Source organism: Vanellus vanellus (assembly GCF_965231255.1).
Source record: "Vanellus vanellus genome assembly, chromosome: 12".
Classification (NCBI taxonomy): Eukaryota; Metazoa; Chordata; class Aves; order Charadriiformes; family Charadriidae; genus Vanellus; species Vanellus vanellus.
Window position 1 is genome coordinate 7,736,034 of NC_138917.1, and position 16,905 is coordinate 7,752,938.

The 16,905-nt window shown below is 38.7% G+C and overlaps 1 protein-coding gene across 2 annotated transcripts in view; it reads left to right on the top strand.

The window, feature by feature from the left end:
• The window catches only part of CDH13 (cadherin 13), a gene marked incomplete at its 3' end in the record, with an annotated part of 498,288 nt that overhangs the window by 462,477 nt on the left and 18,906 nt on the right, over positions 1 to 16,905 (top strand). For both annotated transcript variants that reach the window (XM_082489177.1, XM_082489176.1), the window contains exons 11-12: positions 1,464 to 1,606; positions 15,574 to 15,807. In XM_082489177.1, coding sequence (XP_082345303.1) covers positions 1,464 to 1,606; positions 15,574 to 15,807 — 377 coding nt within the window. The remainder of the gene's footprint in view (positions 1 to 1,463; positions 1,607 to 15,573; positions 15,808 to 16,905) is intronic.

Below are 16,905 nucleotides of genomic sequence, written 5' to 3' on the forward strand. Positions count from 1 at the left end.
TCGTTAGCTACGATGACGGGCATCTCTTAAGAGTCTGCTAGAGGGAACTAGCAACTAATCTCAACTTATTTTTCCAGTTTCCAGAGGGCACAAGGGACCAAAGCCAGCCTCTGAAATAAGCATTCAATGAGACAATGTCTTTCTTTGTTGGCCTGCGATTTATTCTTTGCCCTTCTAGAAACTGCCATTTTATTTCATTTTACTTACCATCTTACCTCCCTAACAATCTGTTAATTTTGATTATTCCCTCAGGAAATAGTTCCACTGATAAATTATTTTTGGCAACATTATGACTTAGGACACCTTTCAGATGAATGCCACTAAGACGGCATAATGCCTAGCACTGGCTAGGCACATACTCATTAAACAGTAACAGATTTCATATCAATTACTTATAATTTAAAATGTCTATAGAAGATTGTATGGCTGTTTATGACCTATAACAATTCACTACAAAAAAGATAAACAGGTTATTATACTAAGCATTGATTATATGATTGGAGTTTTGGTTTAAAATATTAACACATTTCATTGGAGAGGGAATTGGTGCCAGTTAATTCAGCTCTGTGTTGTTGTATTACTTAATATATTTAACTGAGTATAGAATTAGGCCCTAATCAGGAACATTCTTATGTTTATTACTTCAGTCAAGTAGGGCAGTTCTTAGTTCATAAATGCCACAATATCTCTAAATATTTCCAGTATCAGGGTCTAAATATTTGTGCCTATTAATGCAAAGAAAGCACAACAGTGAATTTTGCATTGAGATCTGTACAGACAGCATTTTCAGATCCTTATTTAGACAAAATATATGTGGTTGAGTTGTTCCAAGGTTCTGAGCATCTGTGTGAAATCCACAGCAGCAGGAGACTGCAGAATGAATGTACGCGAACCGGGTCTGCATGTAACCAGCTCCCGTTAGACCTAGTGAATTCTTAGTCTGACTCTCTATTTGCTACCATACCCCGCATTTCCAGCCTCAGCCAAAATAACTAATTGTAAAAAAAGAAAGACAGACACTCAAAAAAATAAATTAAAACTATAACTCCTACTCCAGCCAGAATTTTGAGTCTGGAAAAAAGGGGACTGTGGGAGGAGGATTCATGACATCTGTAAATACCAGTGTTGACGCAGAGGGCCAGTGAAAGTGGTCAGGTACTCTGGCTGTGTAACACAGCAGTAGGAAACTGGTCCTACATAATGTTTTAAATATTGATTTCTGTACCAAGCTGTGGGACATACGTGTCCAAAGAAATTGGCTCACTGTATCTCCATCTGTCAGACAAGCCTTACAATAATGAACTATCTCAAAGGGAAGGCACAAGGTTTAAATTGTATTTTTTAAGTATTAAGAGATCGACCCCATGAAAGCCAGTAAGTGCAAAGACATATTCTTTTGTAGTAATGTAACTTTTTCATGGCTATATATATAATTTGTTAACAACTTCTATATTTTTATTTAGGTATTCAGTTTACAAGGATCCGGCAGGCTGGCTAGAAATTAACCCCACCAATGGTACCATTGGCACCACTGCTGTCCTGGATCGGGAATCTCCTTATGTTCAGAACAACATATACACTGCTCTCTTTCTGGCAATAGACAGTGGTGAGTAACGTTATGGATCATATCCATTAAAGTATATTACCTTTTTCTCTGCTTGAAATTTACTGTTCAGAAAGATACACGTGTAAAGTTAAGCCCACGCTTCAGCACTTTGCTAGGTGGGCACCTAAAGGTGTTAGAGATCATTGCGACAAAAAGGAAATAGAGGAATTAACTTAAAACTTCAAACTTAGAACAGCTTTGATTTAAGGTTGCATCTCACACATTTATTCCTACACTGAGATCTTAATGCTACATGCAAATGGTTTATGAACATTCTTGGAAAGTAATAAATCATCTTCATCAGAGTTAATTTCCTCATAATATTTGAGGATTTAGTAAGCCTAAGGCACCTAAATACCAATAACAACTCATCCCTGATATGCTGAATTCTATTCTATTCAATACAGTGACAGTGACAATAAAAACATAAGTAAAACCCCTTGTTAAAATGTAGATTTTTTTATGTATTGTGTGGATTAAAGTTCCTTCTGTCAAATATAATCAAAATTAAACTATCTAGTGAAAATTCAGTGAGTGACTTCGGAGCAGAGAAAGAAAGAGAAAATCCTGAACATTCCAAATCTCCAGAGCTAACGGCTCAAAATAAATAAAAGATTTGTCTGTAATATAACAGCTAATATGCTAACGCTTTTCACAGCTGCAGCTGGTTTAGCCCTGGTGATGAATTGTAAAATATTCTTTTTAGGAGAGTAATTCTACATTTTTGAAACCATATGACTCAGGGAACATTTGCAGGGCCTGACAGGAAAAAGAAAATATCGCCTTAAGTATAAAAGAAAAAAAATTCTGCTGAGATGGTGTTTTACTTATATATTCATACATATATTTTTCTTCGGAAATTTCCATGGGAAAATGTAGCACTAAACTTATTTCTGTCTTTTACTTGCTATTGGATAAAGATTTTTTAAATGCTTCTGAAAATCTGGTACACTGGGAAATGTCATCTTACAATGAAAGCAAAATTCAGGATAATATTATTGGGGGATTATCAAAAGGACAAAGTTGCATATGTTTTAAAGGTGGAGTCAAATATCCTCAAAGAGAATAGATGGAACAAGAAGTTGAAAGTTTCCAACTGTGGAAACCAGTCTGAATCAAAGTGGATTTTTGGGTATACCTTTATGTTGCGCTTAGGACAGTAACACGCAATGCTCATCTATTTTAAGCCAAGAACCTCACTGCTAGGTGGCCCCTCTTAATTCCCAGATTTTTTTCCATTCTGAAAACATGAGAGAAGGGAAAGGTGTCTGTGCACTGAACAGCAGAGCAAGGGAAGATATTTAATGTGGATTAGAGAAAAGAAATCCTGTTTAGTTGAGGTACTGAGTCAGCACGTAACTCAAGCCACTGTTCCTGTGTTTATTGGTAATTCTGCAGTACCGTGAGCGCAGGAGCTAATCTACTCCAACATTATTGACTTCTTTGAATGAAGTAATTAGAAACCACATGTGTGCATTTAGTACTGTCATGTGAAGGTGTTAATAATGATCATTCAGGAGTATTGTACTACTTCACTGTATGTAGCTCAGCCACATATGGAAGTGGCAATAAATAGCGGAACTTAAATAGCTGGTATTAACCTTGTGGTCTGTATCACTCTTGGATTAATTAGCAAACAGCTTGTGAAACACGTTAAACTTAGAGGCAGGTTGATAACTGGAAAAATTATCCACTGGTCTGTATAAAAATACGAGAGTGGAATTTGTGGGCATGGAGAGGAGCAGGAGCTCCAACCTCAACCTCAGTGATACACGGATACCTGCCTCTGGCCACACCTGGCTGGGCGGGGGGTGCCGGGGGGGCGCACCGCCCTTGGGGCAGGCCTGTGGTGAGACAGGAGAGCTGCCCTTCGCACGTGGTCCACTTGCAGTTTGGTTGCTGTCTTTGCACAGCAAGCGCAAAACTGCCAGTCTGAACTCTCAATCTAGACTCTGTGGCTAAAGCATCCAAGGAAGTTTTATAATTGATTTCCCCCAGTAGGTTTGGGGTCTGCCTTGTCCCCCGTAGTTGTGACTGGGACTGATAACATCCCTGAAAAGTGTTCCGCAACTTATTTCCAGGCCACTGATAATGCTAGCTAGCAGCACTGTGAAAGCCACTTCATTTTTTCTAGTCATCATAGCTAATGTCCATCTTGAAAAGGGATATTACATTAGATGACAAGCCAAATGGTGGTAGAATAATATGAAATGAATACAGAATCCTTTCAGGACTTTAAAAGAAGGTTATGGCAACTTAATCTGATTTTTTCTTTCCTTTTTGAACATAACTGTATGCATTCTCTTTAAAACAGCACTTTCCACAAATTGCAAATCGCTTTCTTCAGGTTAGTAGTGTAGCCTATCTAATACCAGGGAATATGGTTAGGACTTCTGTGTGAGAGGGCACCCAAAGGCAGGATTAAGAATTGCCAAATGAGATAGGGTGGTAAATTTAAAATTTGAAAATTGGCATTTCCAATAGAGCAAGTAATTCGCTTGAGCTAACAGGATTTGGGCAAAAAGGGAGAATAGGAAAAAAAAAACAAAACCAAACATACCTGATCCACCTCCCCCGAGGTTCAGTTTCTGGTAGCACTAGTCAGAGTTTCAGCAGTGTTAATGTTGTTAATTGTCAGTATAAGGGATTGCAAACATGATGTTTGCTGGGGAAGGGTGTCTGTGAGCTCTGCGCTAATTTTTAACAGTATTTGTAATAAGGTGAGTTTGTAAAGTCAAATAAAACCTTCTTAGACCTTGCTAAAGGACGTACAAAAAGTCTTCAGAAAGGGCAAGAAGGATGACCCAGGAAACTACAGGCCGGTCAGCCTCACCTCCATCCCTGGAAAGATGATGGAACAGCTTTTTATGGGTGTCAACTCAAAGCACCTGGAAGAAAAGAAGGTTATCAGAAGTAGTCAATGCGGATTCACCAAGGGGAAGTCATGTCTGACAAATCTGATAGCCTTCTATGATGGGGTGACTGGATGGGCAGATGAGGGGAGGGCAGAGGATGTTGTCTACCTTGACTTCAGCAAGGCTTTTGACACTGTCTCCCACATCATCCTCACACGCAAGCTGAGGAAATGTGGGTTAGATGAATGGACAGTAGGGTGGATTGAGAACTGGCTGACAGATAGAGCTCAGGGGGTTGTGGTTAGTGGTGCAGAGTCTGGTTGGAGGTCAGTAACGAGTGGTGTCCCTCAGGTGTCAGTACTGGGTCCAGTCCTGTTCAATATATTCATCAATGACCTGGATGAAGGGATAGAGTGTACCATCAGCAAGTTTGCTGATGACACAAAACTGGGAGCAGTGGCTGACACAGCGGAAGGCTGTGCTGCCATTCAGCGTGACCTGGACAGGCTGGTGAGTTGGGCAGAGAGAAGCCTTATGAAATTCAACAAGGGCAAGTGTAGGGTACCACACCTGGGGAGGAATAACCCCATGCATCAGTACAGGTACAGGGCTGACCTCCTGGAGAGCAGCTCTGTGGAAAGGGACCTGGGAGTCCTGGTGGCCAACAGGATGACCGTGAGCCAGCAATGTGCCCTGGTGGCCAAGAAGGCCAATGGCATCCTGGGGTGCATCAAGAAGAGTGTGGCCAGCAGGTCGAGGGAGGTCATCCTCCCCTTCTACTCTGCCCTGGTGAGGCCGCATCTGGGGTACTGTGTCCAGTTCTGGGCTCCCCAGTTCAAGAAAGGGAACTGCTGGAGAGGGCCCAGCAAAGGGCTACAAAGAGGGGATTAGAACATCTCTCTTATGAGGAGGGGCTGAGGGACTTTGGTCTTTTTAGTCTAGAGGAAAGAAGATTGAGGGGGGATCTTATTAATGCTTACAAATACTTAAAGGGAGGGTGCCAGGGGGATGGGAACAGTCTTTTCTCAGTGGTGCCCAGTGATAGGACAAGAGGTAATGGGCACAAACTTGAACATAGGAAGTTCCATCTTAATGTGAGGAGGAACTTCTTTACTCTGAGGGTGGCAGAGCACTGGCACAGGTTGCCCAGGGAGGTTGTGGAGTCTCCCGCTCTGGAGACATTCCAAACCCGCCTGGACGCCGTCCTGTGCAACCTGCTGTAGGTGACCCTGCTCTGGCGGGGTTTGGACTGGATGATCTCCAGAGGTCCCTTCCAACCCTGACCATTCTGTGATTCTGTGACCTTAGACATTAAATAAACATATTATTTTCTATAAGTATTCATAGCATATAGGTTTTCTATAATTATATAAAAGATACTGTTGTCCCAACATATTCCATGGTCACTATTTTTTAAAAACACCTTACATTCCTGTGCTATCTTGGGTGAAGAATGGAGACAGCTGAAAACAAAACTCGCAGTGGTACTTTTTTCATACCCTTTCACTGATGTCAACAGAGACTCTGTCATTGGATTCAGCAGGCACTGCCGCCTTGTTATTATGCTTCAGTGCAGGGGACAAGTGCCAAGGCTTTTTTCTTATTTGTAAAATGTTGAAGATTTTTGTCAGAAGTAAAACCAGGAGCTTCATGCTTGTTAGTTCTTTATATAAATCTATCACATCTTTATCTTTTTTCAGTAAATCACAAAACTATTCTTTACCAGTAGGACAGTAACCATGAATGGACCACAGAAAATGGAGGGAGTCATTCTGCTGCAGGAAATAATTTAGTTGTATATGATATTCTTTTTGAACTTTATTATAGTATTTTTCAGCATTATCAAATTAACTGCAGAGAAAGGTAGTTAAGTATGAATTATGTTATTTCTGATCTAAACAGTTCCTGTACCTTCCCAAACATAATTGAAACAATGTGTAAGAGCAAATTTGATGGACACAGTATTAATTTTATAGATAATAAAGTTTGACCTTTTATTGGGGGAAATTTCACTTTAAAAAGGACTTTTTGGAATGAATATCCTAATTTTCTCTGTAGTTTTGATTTCAGTAAAGGTCAAGGTAGTGTCTTTAGAATTTGAAAACTCTTTATTAAAGACTTGTGTGGACATAGAGCCTCTGGTCTATTAAAGAAGAAATTAAACACTGGTAGGAAATATCATGAAGCAGAGTTAACACATTAAAGTGTCATGAACTGTGTTTAATCTGAGAATGAGCTCATAATGGGACAAAGTCAGGTTTATGCAAACTTGGAAAACATCAGAGGTTTCATTCCATTAACAAAAGCGCCAATAATGGTGATCATTTTATTTCCTGAATTTAGCATTTAATCACTAAAAACAATGCAGTATCACAAGCATACAGTGCAATTATTGGGAGTATATCTCTAAAACACACATGTTAAATACAGACGAGAAATCATTTGAGTTTGAGAAATCTGCTTGGAACAGACCTTCCTGGAGATCTGCTGCATGACCATGTTGTAGTGTCATCCTACAGATTCGATTATACACTGGAGTATTTGGGATGACTATCATTAAACAGAATACCTGTACATTTTTCTCATAAGGTCAGTCATGCTAAAAACTCTCCAGGAATGTATTTATTTTTCCCCTGTATTCTGAGAGTTTGGGTCGCAATTTAGAAAAATTAAGGGAGGAAAAAAACATGAAAACTTTGGAGGTGAAGCTAAAAAAAAACTGGAAAATGTGTGAAATCTATAAAAGCTAAAATTGGTTTCTCCCTTTCCTTTAAGAAGGAGGAATAATAAAATATATCCAGATTTACCTGAGTTATGCAATAATCACTCATGTTATTGCAGAGGGGCGTGATACCCTAGATAATGTCCCCATTGTGTAACTTTTTCTGTCTCTTTAGAAGAAAAACTTTGGTTACCTTTGTTTGCCTGATACATGGAAAAACCACCTATGCGGTTCAATTCTGTCAGCTGCTGGTGACAAGTGCTGAAACAGTAATACCCAGGCGTGCTGATTTGGCTAAACGCAGTTATCAACTTCACTTTTCTCATGCCACCCTGGTGCAGGACCACCCACACAGAGCCAGGCAGCAATGTTCTCCCATCAGACAGATACTCTCTCCTAGTCTAAGTGTGACACCTTCGTCCCCTGCTATTCTCATCACCAGGGAACTACTGAGACAAAAATTGGGAATATAAGTACTTCTACACTACATTAAACATAGAGGAAGACAATTGTCATTAAAATTGTGGCATCTCTTCTGGATGTTGATTAGAGACGGAGTTAAGGGTTAAAAATTTTAACTGATATAGCTTTACATGCACTAAATCACAGTAAGCACTGTTTCTTACAGCAATACTGCATGAGTGAAAACATGTTTTCTTTTCTGAAAGTGGTTTGCCCCCTACATGACATCACCATCCCTAGCGTTTGCATGGCAGCCACCCCCAGTCACAGGGACAATGTCCAACAGGAGGGCTGAGCTGCAGGGAATGAGCTTCAGGAGCAGTAACCTCTATTTAATGGAGCATACATATTTGAGCAAGGTAAAGCTTAAGAGATATGGAGGACTATAAAAAGATGTGATTGTAGATTGGTGTGACTTCAGTGTCTGCCTTGAGTTAAGGCCAGTTTAAAACAAACAAACAAACAAACAAACAAACAAACAAAACAACTTGGATATTGCTTCTCTGTCTGTGGCCAGTTGCACGAGTATAAATTAGCGAGCTGAGTGGCGCTATTTCAATTTCCCTGTTGCACACGCAAAGCAAGAGGAGGAAGAAGAGAGTCAGGGTCTAGTTTCCACTTTTTTCCTTGTTTCCAAGGACCAGCTGAACTACACCAGGCATTTCCAAATCTCATTTATTGTGCAAGTCTCGATACTCCTAATCATTAAAAAGAAAAATTATCATTCCATACTATGTGTAATGAACAGTAACAGACAACATCTAGAAAAAAACTGGAGTAACAAAGAGATGTGTAACAATTTGCAATTAGAACTTTTCCTTACATGTATCTAACCTGTCTTCTTGCTTCATGATGTACATAATTAAATTACTGCAGATTGATTCCACCTAAAACATGCTATTTTTGAAGAAATCAGGCAATTAGTTGCCATGGCAACCCAATTAAGCCAGTTTTATACCCCTTATCTTAATTGCTGTATTAATTGAGAAGAGAAAATAAATTGAATGCTCATCCTTTTCTTGCCATTTTAAATTTCAGTAAAATATGAATCGCACACAAAATATTGTTTTAATTTGTCATCATGGACTCATGATTAGAAAAAGAAATTAGAATGCTGAAAACAGTATTTAAGACGGATGGCATATGTCAGTAGCAATTTGATATGCTGAAAGAGCTGTGCTCTTTCGAAATGTAATTACTCAAAAATAGGATCTGTGTATATTATTTGAGTGAATGAATGAAGGATTGTAACTTTTAAAGACTATTTATTTTATAAATTTTGAAAAATATCTCTATGCCAATACATACAGAAAATGCATAAGAAACTTCAGCTCGTGGGAAATTTGGGACCTCTTTTCTACAAAATGTCAGCATAGGGCATTTATGAGACCAGTTTTCAATTATGTCAGATTCTGAGCAGCACACCAAAATCCTGGTATCTTCCCACTCTACTGGTTCCATTGACTTTGCTTGAACCACTAACAGAGTTCAGCTTGAACACAAAATGTAATGGAATACGCCTGTCTGAATGGGATTCATGCCTGCAGTGAGCGTACCTGCTGCCAAATCGCCGAGTACACACGTACTTTCTGATTAGAAAAACAGCATATGGAGGGGGGGGGACACATGAGGAAGGAGACAGAAATTTGCGTTTAGATTTTCATAGCAGTATCATTTGAAAGCATGAAGCATTATTTATCACAGTCCATATTTGAGGTATAGTAATTTAAAGAGCGAGCATGTTACTTAGCCTAACCACCTACGGCTCAGTCTGGCTGCGGAGCTCCCTCCAAACAATTTGGGAACTTCTACAACGCTTTTTTCACTCTTTATTCTCCTCCTTTCTTGCTGTATTCTCCTTCAGGCAAATATGAAGCTGAAAACAGAGAAATTGGTGAAAAATCTGTATCTAAGGAGCAACCCCAGGTAGTCCAACATTTTACAGTTAGTTACATGGGAGTAAAATGAAGGAAATACTGTAGGCGTCATTGGAGTTCCAAATTGACCTCAATATGACTATGATCCAAATGTAGTTTATAGAAGTTTTAAAAGATAAAGCTTTATTCACAATGGTTCAGAGGAAAGGTAATTGTGCCAGAAATTAGCAAACCCACATTCTCAAAGGCTTTTTTTCCTGCTCAAATATGAAGAAAAATTGTTCTTACTGTAACCGCTCACTTATTTTATACCTGTGTAACTTTGTTAGCCAGCAAAAAAGTAGAAGAGGGGAAAAAAAGTTGGAACTGAGCTTTCTGGGTTACTTAAATGATAGTGCAAGTGGATTAAAAACTGCTGCTAAATGGTAAACCGTAAATATGCTAGTAACATTTAGAATAAATGAATTTCCACTCTGTCAACTTGAGAGGAAATCTATATGGCAATGGATACCCTATTGCTTGCTCTAGGAATTAAATGGCCTTGTAATTTCTGCATCATGGCATAGAAGGGCATAGATAATATGTATTAATTTGATGGTGCTGGAAGCTTAATTTAATAAGAAGAAATGAGTACAGAAGTCTTTTTACCATTCTTAATGAGCATGTGAAAAGGGACAGTTCATTCTCCATTCTTCCTAAAATTTATTCTGGCTTCCAGCAATACTGTGGCTTAGATCTGTGTGGCAACTGGATTCTCTAGAATGGTTGATTTTTCTTCTTTGGAAATTTGATAAATATTGCCAGAATCCAAGGTCTCTGAGGTATAATAGTTCAAATTAAATTCCTTTTTTTCATACTTGTTTCTAATTAGATATTTTGACATAAAGGCATTCACATAAATATTCCTTTGCTGTAATAACCAAGATACAAACCTTTAGAGTTCTAAATAGAGAAGATTTCCTATGTTTAGCTTTTGATACCGTTAGGTGAACTTTCTAAATATAAGTGAAAACATGCAATCTCATTGTCTCCCAGTCTTAACACTTTTTGGTTTGTCTCTGGCATTTTTCTTGTTAGTTGATTATCAATGCTTTGTTCCTTAGCCACTCTACTAAACAAGTTACATTATTTAGAAGTAAACTGACTTTCATCTGATTTATTCAAAGCCCATTTTCACATCGCATGTGGAAATGTACTTTTCTGTGTTTGATAATCCTTGTTCTCCCTCGTGCAACTTCTTCAGTTTTAGATCAAGTCAAGTTTGGTGTCAAACTAGAAAAAAGAATCAAACTAGAAGGAAAGATATTTCCTGAGGATTTTCCTGTTGGTTTTCAAAAATTAAATGAAATTTTATTTACCTGAACAAATGTTCTTATTATATCCAATTTGTTTAGTTACTCACCAGGATCTCAAATGTCCAAATCTGTTCCATTTCTAAGTAAGTGTTGAATATATTTTTTGAATGCTTGGAAAATGTAACCAGGGTCATTCAGTCTAATCTTGAGAGTTGCTGCAAATTGAAAAGGGAAAGCTGGAAGAAAAGGATTAAATCTACATGACTTTTTTTTCTCTTTGAGATGCATTTAAGCAACTCTTCCATCTTGAAAATGTTCTATCAGTTTAGAACAATGTTTCTTACCAGGTTCTGCAAGTACACACTGGCAATTTAGTTGTAGCTGGATGGCTACTTTTAACTACCCCCATGCTCAGCTGTACTCCTAGAAGACAATATAGTGTCTAAACATGATAACTGTTGTGATTCCACAGTGAAGTGCCTTAATTGTTTCTTTCACTCTTGCTGTTGTTGCTAGAGCTGTTAGCGGAGAAAAATCCTACTGAATGTGAAAATAGCAGGGTGACATGGCCTGGATACCCGTGTAGCCAGTGTTGTGTTCCCCAAGGCTTCCTTAGCATGAAGTGAAAATATATGAACTCAAAATGCTCCGTGAAAGTAATGTTTTGAGTCAAAACATATAAAAACAATTTTCATATTAACGATTTGAGAGTACATAGTTATTATCATCTGCATTGACTATCTAAAGCTCCTGTAGATATGGTTGAACAAGATGTGGTGAGACATTGAGATGTGACTTTGGACTTACTCATGCAATATGGGTCCTTCTATCAGCCTTTTATGATGCTAACAGTAGGAAGACAACATAGAAGTGCAGGTGTGTTTACATGATGCAAAGAAATAGGAGGCTGTGTAGGCAACCCTCAGTCACACTACGAATTATTCTTTGGCTACCCCCAAAAATTAAGCCCTCAACTTTCCCTGACTTTTTAGGGGTGTTTGGCTTCTTATTGTGCAAGACATACCAGAAAATCTCACCTGCTGTGTGGCAATTCCTAATCTGTATTTTTGCTTTCATTTCAAATAAATGAAAGCTGTTGATATTTGAATGTATACTGATTAGAAATGTCTTAATTCAGTTTCAAAGCAGTCCAGATACTGTGTTTAATTTCATGGAACTCAGCCATATTAGAAATCTGTACACAACAGCATCACATTTCTGTAGAAAAACTAGAAAGTGGAACACGAAATGGCTCTTCATGTCCACAAAAATGTTATGCTCGGATTAAATGCATCATCAGCCATTCAACCATATGATTGCTTGTTAGACATGCCATTTTACGCAAGTCTTGATACTTAAGAGAAATGTCATCTTAGTCCCTGGCCATCATTGTGCGTAATTGGTATCTTTTGAGAAACTAACTACCTGCAGTCTCATTTGAGTAGTTAGATGTCTAAATGACATCATTGTTCCTACGGGAATTTTTTGGACCAGAACTGAACGCCAGTTTTAAAATTTCTTGGCCGTGTGTTGCTACAGAAGGCTTATAATTTGACTTTACACTAATAATTCTAATACAATTCTGCGTGGCTTTTCATTAAAATTCCCATGTACAGAAGTATATGAAGTATCTGTTTCAATAATATTTCTTTTGAAACTCTTTTTCTTAAATAAAGGTAGCAAAGGGTCATTTATGCTGATAGCATTAAAATCCAATTTAATATCTACATCTTCTGGTAACAGTCCCTTGCGTTATAGATTCTAGTTCCAAGACAATAGACCACATCATACTCTATGGCATTCTCTAACTCATGAAATAGAACTACTTTTCTTAGTCTGTTTTGCACTTGTTGCATCTTACAACAGCAGTAGCCATTGCCTAACCGAAGACTGCTATTAGAAGCTTTGTATGCAGTCCAGTGCCAGGGTACAAAGATGTTACCAGTCCTGGTCCGATTCAGATAAGTGTATCACACGTTTCCAATTGCAGCACACTCTAAGATGAATCTGCACTTTTTTAGTGTTGTTGATCAAAGTGCCAGTCCCACAGACCTGAACTAACTCGAAAGATCTTAGTTACGTTTCGGTCTCATTGAAGATCACTCGTTAAGGTTCTCAGTCTTGCCCTAGATTATTAAAATCAGGATTCAATACCAACCTTGTACTTTTTTTCAGTATGAAATTAGCCATCCTTCAGTCTCTGTTTGAGTAGCTTTTACACACGTGAGTAATGCTGTTTCATTCATACATTTGTCGTAGTGTATTCACAGCTATGCCACTTGTGGGAGCCTTAGCAGCAATTTGAAATTATCTCTATCCCAAATGGCTCTAAAGGCACCTAAAGATTTAAACTGTTCAGTCTCAGAAGCAATAGCCAATTCAGTTCCATGACAAAAATGGGAGCTGAGCTCTTTTGGAAAGTTGCTCCCAAGGGTTGTTGGACAGAGCCCTTTGTGCCTTGGTTTATGCATCGATTCTGCTTTCAGCTGCAAGGGTTTACGATACAAATTAAGAGAAGTTTTATTTCAGAATTAAAATATGCTATGGAAATCTTTCATTTCAAAACCAAAGCTGTCTGGAGATCACGGGATTTTTGAATTATTTCAAAGGCATAATACTGTCAAATTTATAAAAGTCATATATTCCCAATGGACACGTTGTGACCATTTTTCCCTGATTCATTTTTTGTTGTATTTTTTATGATATGCATGTTAACAAGCTTCAGTTTATGACCTTGACATTTGCTTATTTTTCTTTTGGAGGTCTTCATAAATCACCAGAAGATTTTGTTTAAATCATTATAAATAAACCAAACAGAGAATAAGTGAATAAGTCATTGGAATGGACAGAAGCAATTTCCTTTCTCTCTATTTGTGTGTAATAGTTGACTGGCCCATAAGCCATACAAAGCTAGTGAAACATTAGCATGGCAGAGAAAACGCAGCCGTATCTGCGTTTCACAAAATAACAGTACATTCATAATGCTGTTGGCTTCTCAATTTCAAAAGGCAGATTTTAATATTACTGACTTCAGAGAAAGATAAGAAGGGCAGTGCATAAGACATTATCAGTCCAGTGTGGAAATAATGCATTCAAAATTAAAGACAGCAGTTTAATTAAGTGCATGAAAGGCTGGCTTTTATGATCATATTTCAAATACTCGAATGTCTTTTCATCCATTCTGCCGTATGACTTTACTTAATAATATATCAAGAACAAAAAATGTATTGGAGTCTTTCTGCAAATTCAATTAGTCCAATAAAAAGTGAAAAATAATTTCTTTTTCATTAAGAAGAACTCAACCCTAACCCTTCTGATGACAAAGTGCAAGATGAGGAGGGGGAGAAAGCTAAAGAACTATGAAATTTCTGCCTTTGTTATGCATTTATGTGTGCATGAAACAGATGAAGTGTCACCGTTAGTAACATTTGTTACTGAAAGGACTAATTGCATTCCGCTACAGTTAGTAGTTTATCAGATCCAGACCACCGGGTATTTACTTCTCCCTTAGGATGCACTCACAGTGCAGCAATAATTCCAAAGCTATTGGGCTGCTATAGGCAGGGTAATTATGCTAAAGTGTACCTCTTTCAGTGCTAAACTTAAAACTACCATGACACATTGCACTAGTGCTTTACAGGTTAAGTGCAACCTCTTGAATCCTTTCTACCTGCTCAGGGTTTATAGCTGAGGGAACTGCAGAGATCATAGATCTTGTGTACTAAACCAGAGAAAGGAGTAACACAAACAACCCAGAGGTGCAGCATTTCAAATGAGAAATTATTAACTATGCTATACAATGGAGGAATGTGCATTTAGAAAACTTTGAGGTAGGTTAAAATGGGCTGGCAAAGGGATCCGTAATAAGATATTGAGCTTTAGGCTGAAAGCCGTAGGTTACTGGCTCAACCGTGGCACACATCTGTAGTGACTGAAAGTTATTACCACTTGTCAGCTCCTCTCTGACCTCTGTGAAATGAGGTGCTAGTCTCAGCCCGGCTCCCAGTGGGCAGACGTCTCTGTTACAAACATTTCCAGCTCCACGGCTGGTTTGTCAGTCACAGCCTTGGCGCAAAGGCTTGTAGCAGCACCGTGGCGAATAAACAACTTCCTCACCTCTGAAGCTGGCTCTTTCAGGTCAGGGCTGAGGCAGGCTGGCAAATAATTTGAGAAAACTTGAAACTCCACTGCTAACACAGGGTGGCTCTGTGTAAGTAAAAGATCTCGTTTTCCAGAGTTGCATGTTGACAGGTTTCACTTCTGCTGACGTAACTAAATGTGGCCCCACGGGTTGCTGGGGAATGATGTGGTCCTCTTCTGTCTATGGGCACCCACCATACAATTTGATTCCTCTCCGCTGTAATTTTTTTCTTACTTGTCTTGTTCTTGATTCTTTGAATACCACACTGTCTATCTAGGGGATGTTTCCTACTACGTTTCTCTCATTATGTGTTTATGAACAGATTCTTTTCCAGATATCTACTCGTGTCCTAATCTCATTTTAACTTCAAAATATTCCTCTCCCAGAGGTTTCCTTAGAATAATTATCCATACTGTAGAGAATCAGACAGGCTGCATTCTGAAAATACAGCAATGAATTTACAATAGTGACCCATCAGTTTTTAAAGCAATGATTTTCATATAACAGAAGTAAGAACTATGAAAAATATTTCCTTTTGCAAGCATGCAGGTACAAGTAAGAGCAAGTATTTATGGAAGTATGATTTAATAAACATACGTTTGTTTTTTCATATAGGTAACCCTCCTGCCACAGGTACGGGAACTTTACACATCACTTTGGAGGATGTCAATGACAATGTCCCATCCCTTTATCCAACACTGGCAAAAGTTTGTGATGATGCAAAAGATCTCAGGGTAGTGGTACTAGGAGCATCAGACAAAGACCTTCATCCCAACACAGATCCATTCAAATTTGAACTGAGTAAGCAATCTGGCCCAGAAAAATTGTGGAGAATCACCAAGCTTAACAGTAAGTCTATTACATTTTTTCTTATACATTTAGTCCTCCCACCTATCCATCCCAGTCTACTCTCCCTGAGGCTATGTGCGTTCAGGAGCAGTTATGCATGGAAGTCTTTCAGGATGGACCCGTTGCTGCTGCTTTACACTGTGCTGTTTGTGCTAGGACCAGCTGCCGGGTGGGACATACTAATAGTCTGTCTGCATTTTCGCTGAAATCTGAACTTTTTTCCTATTATTATGTTGACCAAACTTTTCTCTTTTAGCTTTGCGTTAAAGAAAGGCTACTAATGACTTACAGTTTTGTAAATTCCATATTTCATGGCATGGAATTTGTTTGCATGAGATGTACAAGGCTTTACTATAGGACAGCGTGAAACTTTTGCAAGGGCTTTAGCAAGGTACTTGAAAAACTTCCTAATTTTAAGTATTTGAACTCTTCACGAATAAAACACCCAAATCCACTGGGACCATACACTATTGGTAAGAGCGTAAATGCACATGCTATGCAATTGCAGAAGGTTCATATGGCAAATTGTGGGCACAAAGGTACTACATGTGGTTTTAAGGTAGATTATTTCTGTTTAGTTTCTAGCACGTATTATTTATCTCTGTCACAATCAAATCTTTTAGTAGTTCATTTCACATTCTTAGAAAAAATGAAAGATGGATCTGATGTCTGTACCTGCCTGCAGGCTGTCATGGACAAAGCAGAGGAGTCATTTTCTTTGCTGTACTCCAGAGATCAGGCCACCCCCCTGTTAAACCCCCTGAAAGGGTTAGCGCGCCCACCTGGGTACCCACGCTGCTCAGGTGGAGCAGACCTGTGGATCTGAAGGGCAAGGTTACATCCCTTTGCTGCTTTCTCAGTCAAACTGGGGAAAGCAGTTAAGCAGCTTTGTCTGTACTTCCTTGCAAGAAGGGTTATCTTCTGTGGCAAATAGATATATTCTTCCCTCTTGTGTTGCTTTGGGGATGACATGCTGTAGCATTTCATTAATACATTAGTTTTCACAGGCAAATTGTGCCAATAATTTGCAGACCAAATAATGTATTTCAACAAAAGGGGCTCTTAAAAGTCTTTCTTTTGGTGGGGTTTCAGCCCATG